The 12,636-nt window shown below is 59.3% G+C and overlaps 1 protein-coding gene across 13 annotated transcripts in view; it reads right to left on the bottom strand.

Moving 5' to 3' along the window:
• Positions 1-481: 481 nt before the first annotated feature.
• The window catches only part of ADGRB2 (adhesion G protein-coupled receptor B2), a 37,061-nt gene continuing 24,906 nt past the window's right edge, over positions 482-12,636 (bottom strand). For 5 of the 13 annotated variants that reach the window (XM_054465171.2, XM_054465151.2, XM_054465211.2 and 2 more), the window contains 18 exons: positions 12,271-12,376; positions 12,026-12,069; positions 11,639-11,765; positions 11,093-11,196; positions 10,870-10,972; positions 9,999-10,149; positions 9,747-9,816; positions 9,253-9,319; positions 9,006-9,091; positions 8,609-8,707; positions 6,413-6,584; positions 5,958-6,053; positions 5,555-5,594; positions 4,241-4,860; positions 1,964-1,999; positions 1,547-1,645; positions 1,390-1,446; positions 482-970 (listed from right to left, as the gene is read on the bottom strand). In XM_054465171.2, coding sequence (XP_054321146.1) covers positions 785-970; positions 1,390-1,446; positions 1,547-1,645; positions 1,964-1,999; positions 4,241-4,860; positions 5,555-5,594; positions 5,958-6,053; positions 6,413-6,584; positions 8,609-8,707; positions 9,006-9,091; positions 9,253-9,319; positions 9,747-9,816; positions 9,999-10,149; positions 10,870-10,972; positions 11,093-11,196; positions 11,639-11,765; positions 12,026-12,069; positions 12,271-12,376 — 2,263 coding nt within the window. In that variant the 3' untranslated portion in view covers positions 482-784. The remainder of the gene's footprint in view (positions 971-1,389; positions 1,447-1,546; positions 1,646-1,963; positions 2,000-4,240; positions 4,861-5,554; positions 5,595-5,957; positions 6,054-6,412; positions 6,585-8,608; positions 8,708-9,005; positions 9,092-9,252; positions 9,320-9,746; positions 9,817-9,998; positions 10,150-10,869; positions 10,973-11,092; positions 11,197-11,638; positions 11,766-12,025; positions 12,070-12,270; positions 12,377-12,636) is intronic. The other 8 variants (XM_054465168.2, XM_054465213.2, XM_054465178.2 and 5 more) reach the window with 5 other exon arrangements.

The following is a 12,636-nucleotide window of genomic DNA, read 5'->3' as shown; positions in this document are numbered from 1 at the left end:
ACCCTTCAAGAGCTTATCCTGTCCCAGGTATTTGCTGAGCACTTTACAAATAGGAATTTGTTTCATCACCGTTAACAACCCTGTGAGGTGGGCACTGTTACCATCCCCATTTCACAGATGTAGAACCAAGGTCACTAAGCTCTATCTTGGCTCTAGCCCAGGCAGTCTGGCCTCTGTGCCCCAGTGAATGGCAGCCACGACCATCACAGCCACCAGGAAAGGCCAGCCATAAGAGGTCCCCTCCCACACTCCCAATCTGCTTCCCCCAGCCCAGGTCGGGGAAAGGATCGGGGAAAGAATCACCCAGAGTCAGGGACAAAGATGGGGTCAGAGCCTAGGCCGCCCCCTCCCAGGCAGGGCTGGCCCGACCCCATCACATAATCTGATGAGATCAAGTGAGTTCAACCTAGGAGACAGGAACAAAGTTGGGGTCCCAGAGCTGGGCCTTTACCTGAGGGAAGCAAACAGCTCAGCAGCAAAATCCACAGAGTGAAGTTTATTCCCAACAAAGTTCCCCTCCCACCTCCCCAGCCCGGGACAGGGACTGACAGGCTGGGCTGAAGATGGGGTTCCAGTGGCTGAGGGGCCTCTGAGAAACAAGGAAGGGCCCTGGGACCCCAGGCCAAGCCATGTCCGGCTCCCCCAGCCTGGCTGAGTCCACGACGCCTCCCTGCCCAGCCCTCGGGAGAGGGGAGAGGGTGCTGGCTCCTGGGTAGTTCCAAAGTGGAGTGTGAAAATAGAGAGATATATATATTTATATGCAGTGGGCAGTCCAGCGTGGCACTCACACCTCTGTCTGGAAGTCACCATCCGGTGGTTCTGTGGGCTCCCAGGCTGCTGCCCGGTGCAGAGTCAGCCGTTCTCGGGGCTTGGGGGGCAGCGAGCCCAGTGTCATAGATTTGAAGGTGCTCCAGCTCTGATGGCGCCGATGTTGGGACAAGCTGGGGCGCTCCCCAGGGCTGGGCTTATCCTGTGGAGGGAGCGGGAGGGGCCGTGGAGATGGACCAATAACCTTACCCATTGTACAGACGAACAAACTGAGGAGTCCCAGAGAGGGCTGGTAATGCCCAAAGTTATGGAGCAATCAGGTGTCAAGCAGAATTCAAATACAGACCTGCCTGGTTCCAGGGTGGGGTTCCTGATCCCTGTTCTCAGTGGCCCCCAGGACATATCTCCTGCTGACCGCTCTCCCTCCCAATCCTGGAGGACCTCCACCCCTGTTCGCCATCTGCCGCACCTTCCCCACCCCCAGGCGGCCCCAGACTGTTGCCCATGCCGTGGGGGAGGCCCTTGGTGAGACAGGCTGGGGTTGCCTGGGAGGGGCAGGAGGGCAGGGAGGGCACGGGTCCCTCAGGCCCACCTCACCCCACCCAGCCCGGGGGGACTCACGGTGCACACGCTCCGCTCGGCCGCCCCACCCGAGGACACACTCCACCGCTTCTCCCTCTGCAACGGGGGCCACCGGTCAGGCTCCAACCCCAGGGGCCGCTGCACCAGGTCAGGCCCTGAGCTTCGGGGCAGGGGCGGCCACGGGAGGAGCCCTCACCTTGGCCGTGGACTGGCTGCGGTAGCGGTCGAAAGTGTGGAACTTCTGGTTGAGCTCGTGGTAGAGTTCTGAATGCCGTTTCCGGGTGTGCATCACCTTCTAGGAGCCACAGGGCGTCAGAGGGTCGCTCCCCGGGGCAGCACCATGATCCCCCCCTACCCAGGGCACTCAGCACCCCAAGTCCCCCACATCCCTCCTTGCTGCCAGCCCCTCTGGGACAAGACCTAGTTCTCTCTTCACATCGGTGCTATGGGCTTGAGCAGGGAGGGAATCATGGGAAGATCCCACAGAACCCACGGGCTTGGGCTCCTGGGGTCAGGTTCTGTAACAGAGCTTGGACTACTTTTAGGAGTGAGCCCTCCAGGGATAGACACCACAGCCAGATGTCCCACCGCCCAGCACACACATGGCCCTTACCTCAAAGTCCAGGTCTGAATACCGTAATTTCTTTCGCTGGGAAGGCGCAACAAGGAGGCAATGGAGGAGAAGAAAGCTTTTTACCACAGGCAGGGGCTTTAGAGACAGGAAGCCTGGCATCCAAGGGGTCTGCCCGCTGCACCTTCCCCCCAACCCAGGCCCAGAAGTTGCGGACCTTCATGGGGCAGCTTTTCAGGCCTCACTGAACACACACACACACACACACACGGGTCAAATGGCATGGTACACACACACACACACACACACACACACACACACACACACACACGGGTCAAATGGCATGGTGCGGACTTCCAACATGACAGGCCCAGATGCCCACATGGAATCAGAGCCAATGCTCATTCTCTGTGCCCTAGAGCCCATCCTGCATCCTTCCCCATCTTGCCCCATTCTCTCTGCCAGCCATAGCTACCCCTCCCCTTGGAACCTTCCACTTGTCCTGCAAACACAGGGATTCAGGCTTTCAGAAACCTTCCTTTGACCTCACATTGCCCCTTTTCCTGCCAAACCAGGCGCTGCCTCCCTGGCCTCTCTGCTCCCTCACGCCTCTCCTGGCCCTCCTCAGCCCAGACCACTTTCAAGGCCCCAGTAAGCTGTACTGTACCAGTGCTACTCAAGAAAGAGGCCTGAGAGTCTTAAAATGTTGGCACAGGGAGACCCATGAAGCCAAAGCCAACTTTCCCAGGTTACAGATGGGGAAACTGAGACCCAGGGAGGTGAAGGGAATTGCTCCCAGGCCTTCGAAGGTGATACCAGGACCACCATCTGGATCTCCCAGGCCTGTGGGCATGCTCACCACCACGGGCCCATGGCACTCACTCTCCTGGTTTTCCTCTCCTCTCCCTACCTGCTTTCTCCCCGCTGCCCACCCTGGCTTCTGTAATACTAGGGCACTCACACTCTGCCCCGGCACCTTCTCCTGCCTTTACCACACACACGTGTATCCTCCCCATCCCGGCTGCATCTCTCTTTCTGGGGGCAACAGGGCACCTCTCCCTGTCTGATGCCCCATAGGCACTGCACATGCAGCTCACACCAATGGAATACACTTGTAATTCCCTGCCCAAACCTGCTCCTCCGCCCATCACAGTTGCCCACGCCAGAATTTTGGATGTCATCCTTGACCCCTCAAAGCACTGCTGCATTTACTGCTGCCTCCCACACAAGGAGCCTGATGTCCGCCCTCATCAGTGGCCGGCGGGCAGGTGTCCACAGAACAAAACCCGCCATGACGCCAAGCGCGCCCTTCTCCGACGCTGGCGTTGCGTTTTGTCTTTGTTACGCCTTCCTGTTTTTGCCATCTGTGGCAGGAGCAGGCACCAAATGTTCCAGAAACATTTTGGGAGAAAAACTAAACTTGTGAGCCCCCTAGCTACTCACTTAATTTTCGTCGTGTGGAGGATGGGGAGTGGGTTTCTGAGGCCGAGCAGGAACAGCCAATTGTGGCTAAGCCACAACTCCTGCCCCTTTCCTTAACCACGCCCCCTTCATGACTCCAGTAAAGTTGCAGAATGTTCTAGGGTTCCATGGCAGGCCACTACTCTCTGTTTGTTCCCAGTGATCCTCTGCAGGGAGCAGGCCTGAGGAGGCCAGCGGGAAGGTGAAGCATTCACAGAACACACACAGGCAGGGACCCAGAGGGGTTTGCTTTTCTCAGGAAGAGAGGGTCAGTTACCACAGGCCTGTGGGCAGCACCTGCAGCTGATTTCAGGAGTGCTAACAGCAGCAATCCCCAATTATCTAGCACTTTCTACTTGCTCCGCATAAATGTTTTACATCACTCAATCCTCAAAACAACTCTACAAAGAGACTGCTACGGTATCCCCACTTTACACACGAGAAAATGAAGGCTCACTGATCTCACTGCCAATCAGAGTCCAGACTGGAACTCAGACCTGCATGACGCAGAGGCCCAGGCTCACACCCTATGATGAGGCTTCCCCAACAGCATAGCACGTTGCCTGAGCCACAGTCTCCTGAAATAAGGACTCATCCTAACCAGTCACCCCAAAGTAGGCCCTAAAGCAAGTGCGAACGAGTCGAGAAGTGCACTTCCACTGTGTGAAGTCCCAGCCTGTCTGAAGGATTCAGACACCACGGCACTGCCATGAGCAGAAACAGAGAAATGCTCAGTGTATCCACTCCCAGTGACTTTTATGAGAGGCTGCTCTGGGGAGGATGAGGCTGTCCCCTCCTGGCTGCAGCCTGTGATTGACACAGTCTCAGACACACACCCCATTCCCTACAACCCCTCACCTCCAGGGAGCCCATCTTCATGGTAGAGCCGGGCACGGTGCGAGGCATGGTCCGGCTGCGCTCCCCTGGCTCGGGCACTTGGCGGGCGCTGGGTGTCGGCGGTGGTGGTTGGAAGGTCATTCCATAGGGATTCTGGAGAGATCCATAGGCAGGGCCCAGCCCCAGGCCCGAGTGGTCCACGGACAGGAAGCTGGGGTAGCCTTCAGTGTGGGCCACTGTCTTGGCAGCTCGCCGGGGGGTCCCCTCGGGCCGGGCCCTGGGGGCATCCTCACCACCTCCACCCCCACCGCCAGGCTGCAGGCTCAAAGTCCGCCGGGGCAGCACCATGTAGTCTCCCTCAGAGCCTGGCTCAGTGGGCCGCAGCCATGTGAGGTCCAGCTGCCGCAGGCCACCCTCCCCACACATGTAAACAGGGTTGGCCTCCTGTGGGGGCGGAGGCTCCCCCAGCCCTGGTGAGGCTGCCATGGGCACCAGGATATTCCCAGGCAGTGGTGAGAAGCTGAGGCTGCCCTCAGGGCCCACGAGGCAGGACTTGGGCTCCTCATCCTCATCCAGGGACAGGCGAGACAGTGTGCCCGTGATGGTGGACGGGTTGCAAGTGTTGACCTCCTTGAACAGCACTGGAGGCAGGAGTGGAGGGAGGGGGTGAGTCCTGAGGAGAAGGAACCTCCAGATGCCCTTGCCCAGGCTGGGGAGGTACCAAGCTTCTGCGCTTGGACAGGAAAGGAAACTGGGTCCTGGAGAGATGGCTGGGTGGTTGGCAATCTCTCACATATAAGAGGGGTTAAGAAGACAACGGCTCCAAAGTCCCCACAGTGAGACAGGGCAAGAAACAAAGGCAAGGCCCAGCTCCCAATGTCCTGGTGCAGGTCCCGACTTTGACCCCATAGCCCCAGGGCTGTCAAAGGGCTTTGTCTTCCCACCTCCCTGTGCATCAGCTCCCCAGGAGACAGAAATGGAAAGATTCTGGTAAGAATCTGGAAACGATATAATAACGTAACACTCTGTGCCATGGGTCCCGCTAAGAACTCGATGTCCCCGAATTCATGCATGCCCCTAAGCCTCCCACCTGCCCTGGGAAGACAGTATCCTCTCCTTTACAGGTGTGTTAACTGAGGCTTAGAGAGGCAGGTTGTTTGCCCAGGGTCATACAGTAAGGGACATTCGCAGCCTTGCGTCCAACTCAGGGCTGTCTAACTTCGAAGCTGGACTCCAGCAGCCAGAACTCCATCAGGGCCTCCCAAGATGGGGCTCAAGGCCTCCCCTTCTTCTCCAACCCCAGAGCCATTCTCAGCTCTGCCGCGGCACACTCACCTGTTTGACAAGCCAGATCCACATCCTTTTCAAAGTCTGACTATAGGCGGAAAGGGAGGGGCAGGTGGGCAGAGGGAGGATTAATGTATCAGGGTGGGAGGAGGCTCAGGCCCTCCCCAGCCAGCTTTGCCCAGTCTGCCTGCCTGAGGGCTGCCCATGGCCCATAGCCCATGGCCCAGCAGAGCCCAGGCATGGTCTACCCCAGCCCCACCTGATGGCTGGGAAAACTGAGTGGGGGAAGGACTTGCCCAATGCCACCCAGGTGTTAGTGGCTGAGCCCGAATCAAACCCAACCCCTGTCCCAACCCTGCCATGGATGGGGAAGGTAAATTGTCTAGGGCAGGAGGACTGGGGTGGGGGGTGCCCAGAATCTGCCCAGGCCCTGCTAAGGCCCCTAACTCACCAGGATCTGCAGCTGCCCGTTCTTACACGAGTCAGGGGAGTCTTCGCTCTCATCAGCCCGGCACACCCCCATCTGGCACTTCACCACATCCTGGACCTGGGGACAGAGGGCGCCTGCTGGGCCTGAGGCCGCTGCAGGGCCCCTGACCACAGATGGCTGTGCTTCCCACCCCAGATGCCCAGGCAAGTGTAGAAGGGAGGCAACACATCCAACCTTGAGGAAGGTGATGACACCTGGGCAGGGTGCAAGGGGAGGAGGAGACCCAGGAGGCCAAGGATAAGCATAAGGGACAGTTGTGGGTACCCCGGGCTATCAGCTTCCACAGTAAGGGCTGCCCAGATGGGGCCTGGGGCACCCTGGTCGGGGCCTCGATCCTCCCGGTCTGCACAGTGGGGAGAAGCCAAGGGCCTGGCAGGTGTGGTGGGCACACAGGGGCGGGAGAGGCCCAGCCCCACCTCTCGGCGCAGGAAGCAGTGCACAGCAGTGATGACAAAGCCCTGCGCGGAGTTGAAGACAGCAAAGAGGGCCTGGAAGAGGACGGAACGGCGGTCTGTCATAGCCAGGACGGCAGACATCCAGGTGAGCGCCAGCAGGGGCAGCACCACGCAGGAGCTCCAGAGTGAGGCCCTGAGGGGACAGTGGCAGAGCCCATCAGAGTGACACTCCAGGGGACAGGATGGCTTGAGCCTAGGCCTCCACTCAGCTGGAGCTCTTCAGCTGCCCAAGACTGGGAGGGCCCCAAACCCCAGGGCCTCAGTAATGTCCCCAAGCAGAGAGGGGCTGAGGAGCCAGAGCCAGAGAAACAGAACAGAGACTGAAAGCAGCGAACTACAGGGTCAGAGCAGGGACCAGGAAGGTGGGGAAGGACACGCAGACACAGGGGGACCGAGCCACAGACAGTGGAAAGGGACGGGGAGAGAGAAGAGGAGGTAGACAGATGCACAGAATCACCTGAGGACGTTTTTAAAAATGCACGGGGCCTGGACGGCATCCCTAGAGCCTAACTGGGTAGGCTGGGGAGGGGGACCGGAAGAGGGACAAAGTGACAATAACCACAGTGAGAGAACGCATGCGACAGAGACACCCAGACAGAAAGATTAAACAGGCAAAGCATGCGGGGGACATCCAGAGCATGAATCCAGGGCCAGGACCAGTGAAGCAGAACTCCCCCCACATACAGAGAAGACGCCAGGCTCCCAGGGACTGCTCAGAGCCTTGGGCAGAAGGATCAGAGCTGGGGCTGAAAGCTGGGGTCGGGGCCAGGCCTACACCTCCCTGGCCTCCCTGCCAGGGGAGGGCAGAAAAAAAGCAGATGGGGCCTGGCATCCAAGCCATTCCCACCCCTCCCTAACCTGCTATAGCCCATGAGAGACAGCGGGGCCACCATACCCTCCCGGGCCAGGTGCCACACTCAGCCCACTCTCCTTCGCAAACACCCCCAGTGGGAGAGTCAGGCACAGCTCTAGGCATGGCAGAGGGTGGCACCATTCCACAGAGACAGCCGGGGGAGGCCAAAGCAGAGAGATGGGCAGGGGGCCAAGACCTGCCCTAGGAAGTGCAGTTCAGGGCTGTTCAGCCTGGCAGGGGGCGGGCACAATGGGCTCTGAAGCCCCCGGAGGTGGCGCCAAGACCAAGAGAGGGTCTAATCACAGTAATGAAAGCTACACTGATTAACCACCAATTCTCTACCAGGCCCTACACTGAACACTTTACATATATTACTTCAAATCATGATCAAAACAACTCCAATGAACAGGCATGGATTATTATCCCAATTTACAGATGAGGAACCTGGAGTGTGCCCAGCTGGGCAGGGAGAGGCACAGTTGGGATACAAACACAGCTTGACCGACTCCAAAGCCCAAGCATTGAAACAGCTAGTGCAGACGGGGTGAGGGAGGCAGACGGCAGCCCAAGACAGAGGGAGCTTCGTGGTGACGGTGCCAGCTGCCTCCAGAGGCCCTGAGCTCCCTGACCCTGCAGGTGTGCAAGATAAAGCTGGACCTCACTGGGCATGGAGGCTCGGGTGGATTTCCGGACCTGGGTGGGAGGTTGGGCCTAAGGTCTTTGTGGATTTGTTTTACCCTTGCATAGCTGGGATTTTAAGATTCTCAGATGCTAGGGCGGGGGTCTCAGTGAAATAATTCTCTACCTCTGTGATTCTCTGTCTCCAACTGAGTGTGAGATTCAATGCCTCTGAAATGCTAAGTCTCAGATTCTATGACAGATGATAAGACTCGATAATTCACTCATTCTAACATTCTTAGCTTCTGATTGTCTTATTCTAAGATTCTATCATTCTAATTCTAAGGTTCTATAGCTCAAAAATTCTAAGGCTTAAGATTGTCTGAGCCTCTGTAGGTTGGGGGTGTGGGGCTGTGCAGGATAGAACATTAGCTGGGAGTGAGGGCAGGGGCGGGATCCAAGGGTGGGCGAAGGAACCGGGCACCTGTGGGAGGCACAGACATCCACTCCTCATCGCCTTGGCCACCTCTTGCCAAGCCCTTGAGAGTGTGTGGTGGCTGGCAGGAAAGGGCAAGCTTTCCAGGGCACTGGTCTGATATCCCTCCTCCTCCCCCCACCGTGGGCACTGCCCCCCCCAATTCCTTTGCCCCACCCACCCCCACCGCCCCCCAGGGGGCACGACTAACATGGCGTTCCTGGCCGAGGCTGAGCTGAGCAGGGGGCTGGGGACCGCTCCACACGCTGAGCAGGGGAGGAGCAGGCTGGCCCAGGGGCACCGCTCCGACCTCGGGGGCGGCACAGACATGGGAGAAGGGGGGGAAACACATGGGAAGCCGGGAGATGGGGCAGAGTGAGCCCCGAGTGGGGTGGGAGGGGAGGGCAGACGAGAGAGAGAGAGCTGGGTTAGGGTGGGTGAGGGGCTGCGGCTGAGCACCCCGGGTGCCCACCTTGCCTGCAACCTTGATGCACCAAGGTTGGGGAGCCCCGGTCGCATCATCGAGCCCTGAGTCTCCAAGAGCACCCATGTCCCTCCCTCCCTGCACCATTTCCAGAAAGGCCAAGTCTCAGAGGCCCTCCCCTTACCCGGCCCTCTGCTTCTTAGATTTGTCGGAGATGCCATCACGTGCCATGAGCTTGTTGAAGACGATGATTCCGATGAGCATGTTCACCTGGGGGCCCAGTAGAGTGGAGTGGGGGAGACAGGATCACCAGGTGCCCTCCTGGCAGGGAAATCCCCATGTGGGAGCTGGAGTGCAGGGAGGAGGTAGAGGGAGAAACAGGATGGCCCCCTGGGGCCATGCCCCTTCCAAGATGCTGAACGGGCACATACCAGGACAATGACGGCTGCAGGGCCCACGAAGGCGTAGAGCAGGCCGCCCTCCAGGGAGAGCCAGCAGCTGGGGTGGGGCAGAAGAAGGGTGTCAGACACCCGGCAGCCTCCCTCTCCACCCTCAAACACCATCCCTCAGTCCTCCCAGGCTGCCATGCCTGCATCACCAGTGCAGTCTGAGCCCCAGACGGTGAGAGTGAGCCACTGGCTCCTGCTGAGCCTCGGTTTCCCCTCCAACAAAGGTCCAGAACATTAGGCTCATCCCCCAGTGCTCCCATGGGGATGAAGCAAGGCTGACTCCTGAGCTAAACAGTCCCTTAGGGATTACCCAGTCCTAGCACATTCCCTCAGTCAGGGAAACTGAAGCTCAGAAATGGGGAGGAACTTGCCCAAAGACCCAAAACAGGCATGGGCTAGGATTTCAGCCAGCTGCCCAGTCCGGTTCCCTAACAGATCCACTACCCGCTACCACCCACCACGGGAGGCCCACGTACTAGCTGGATGTACCGTATCCTTTCGTTCGGGTAAAGCCAACAGACACGGCCACCACCAGGGCAGGCAGACCTGGGGAAGCAGGGGCGCCAGAATGAGACGGTTGCTGGTCTTCAGGGACCCCTTGTTCTCCCAGATTCCCATCCCAGCTGACCCCTGTGCCCAGAGAGCTGGGCCAGGGCCAAAGCTGAACCTCTCTTGCTGCCCCTGCCCACCAAGGCCCAGCAGCAGAGTCCAGCACTGGCCCTGCTCACCCCAGCCCAGGCAGAGGAAGCGCTTGCGAACGAGGCGGGTGCGCATCCGCCCAATGACAGCCAGGTAGGACTGCCAGGCCTCGGTAAGCACCCAGCAAAAGGAGGAGAGAAAGAAGAAGTGCAGGAAGGCAGCCGTCATGGTGCACACGCCCTGCAGGGAGAGGGAATGGGAGGGAGTGGCCCTGAGGAACCGCCAGGGCAGGAGGCGCCGGGCTTCCCACGCCCGCTGCTGGGCGCTGCCACAGCCGCCCACCTGAGCCCCGCCCCCCACAGAGCCCTGCCAGGCACCCCCGCCTTCCTGCACCCACACACAGCACGACACGGGCCTGGTGACACACACACAGCACTCGGCATCCAGGGAGGCGGGTGGGCAGGCTGCCCACGCACAGACGGGGCTGGCAGGGAGGGGGACAGACATGAGCACCTGCCACGTCACAGCCAGGCAGGCCCCGTGCCTGGCATGCATGGTGCTGGCACTGTGCAGAGAAGGCCAAGGGGGCATAGGGAACAGTCTGCACAGGTCATCCACAGGTAGGTGGCAAAACGAGGCTTCACTCAGGCTTCCACACGCTCACAGACACAAGGAGGCCCAATGCCACCTGCCCAACACACACCCAGTGCTCAGCTCACACACACGTTTACTGATATTCACAGAAGTTCCTCACTTGAGTACACACCCCCTCTCCAATGTCCTCACATATGGTCTCACACACTATTTCATACACACTCTAATCCCAACGTGGGGCACACACACGCCACCACTAATGGACGTACAAGCAAACACACACACTGCAAACACACACACTGGGCTCTCCACCCTCACCCCTCCACCCCAGTCACACCCCTGGCAGCCTTGGAAGCCTGCACCTGCCTTGCTCAGCACCCGGGACTGGCCCACGAGGATCAGGATGTTGGATGCCAAGATGGACAGGCAGAAGTTCAGCAAGATGATGGAGCGTTCAGATTTTATGAACCTGCCGGGGCACAGCAGGCAGGGACAGAGGCGCTGGCTGCCCCACCGACCTGGTGTGGCTGGCCACCTCCCGCGCCTGCCCCCTCCACCCCCAGCCACAAGAGCCAGGTGTCAGACCTACCTCCAAAAGGCGGCATAGATGGCGAGCAGGGTGAGCAGTGCCATGCACGACACTGCACAGCCGATCACCAAGGGGACCGAGGGGGAGCCCGCCAGCTCCAGGGTCTGGGGGAGATGGGCAGACAGTCAGATGAGTTGCTGGGAGGGGGGAGCTTCAGGGGTGCCCTGTCCCCTCATCTACCATACACTGGCATACCCACAGGCAGAAGGGCAACAGCTTTTTGCTGTTGTACTCATGCATGCACAGAACAGACCCGGGTATCCATGTGGACACACATTTATGCTCAGTCACCTGCACTCTTCCACACACAACCAGACACACACATGTGCACACACACACACAATTGGCCACTGCCGCACACCCCCAGGCAAATATCATTGCTGTGAGCACAATCCCAGGGGCACAGGCATCCACGTACAATCCCACAAGCGCACTTGCAGATACACATTCAGGATCACCCAGGCGCCTGCCAACACCATCACTGATGGCTGCTGGAAGCCCAGGGCCTCCTCCCTTATCCAGCCCAGGCACCTCTGTTCCACTCACCAGGTCCTTGGGCGGCTGAGCCAGCACGGCAAAGGTGGACAGGTGCTGGCACTGGCAGCGAGTGTGAGCTGCCTGGGTCTCCAGGGTCTGGCAATTTTCAGTGTCCCAGTCTCCTGAGCTGGCATCTCTTGGGTAGGGGAGAGATTCAGTGAGCCCCAGGCCAGCTACGCGGCCCTGCCCCCAGTCCTGGCCACTGCCCAAGGACAGGCTAAATCCCCAGTAAGGCCACATCCACGAGGCAACAGCAAGGAGTCCCAGGATACGTTCTTGACCCCTTAGGCTAGGATGGCACCAAAAATCCCTCTTGCCTTTCAGGCAGGAGACCCCTTTCTGGCAAAGGGCCCTAGGGCTGCTCCCTTCCTCACCCAGAGGAGCCACCCAACTCACGCTCTGGAGTAGTCCCAGCTGGCACAATGGGGATCCGTGGTCCCCTGGGGAGCAGAAGACACGAGTGCAGTCTAGGGAGGGAAGCTCACCACACCCCATGACTGCCCATGCCGTGGGGGCCACAGCAGCTCCCACACAGGTCCAATGCTCAACCCACCATCAGGGACAGAGTGCTTCCCACCAGACAGGCCTCTGGCCACCCAGGTTGAGGTGTACCCAGGGTCTCTGCATGGATCTCCACTTACATTGATGATGTAGGAGAGCTCCACAGTGATGAGGGGCTCAGCTGGAGGCTGGGTAGGGGGGCGCACAGTCACTGTCATCACCCGGGATGTGACGGCCAGTGGGGGCCTGGGGGACAGGTACCGAAGTCAGCTCCTGCCAGCGGGTGCCAGCCCCAGTCAGAAACCCTGAAGCCGCTTTGGATGGGTATGCAGAGGCTTCCAAGGAGCCAAGGCCCAGGGGAAGGCCCAGCTCAGTGGGGTCCAGGACTTCAGGTGAGGTCTAGAGCTCTGTCCATCACCCCCTGGGTGGCAGCCCAGCCTCTGGGAGCAGCATGGATAAATTTGAGAAGCATGTGTCCAGAGCCAGGCAAAGGGTTCCTGAAGGTG

The sequence above is a fragment of the Pongo pygmaeus genome, chromosome 1, assembly GCF_028885625.2.
Source record: "Pongo pygmaeus isolate AG05252 chromosome 1, NHGRI_mPonPyg2-v2.0_pri, whole genome shotgun sequence".
NCBI lineage: Eukaryota > Metazoa > Chordata > Mammalia > Primates > Hominidae > Pongo > Pongo pygmaeus.
Note: the sequence above shows the minus strand (reverse complement) of the source record. Positions and strands in the feature narration are given on the sequence as shown.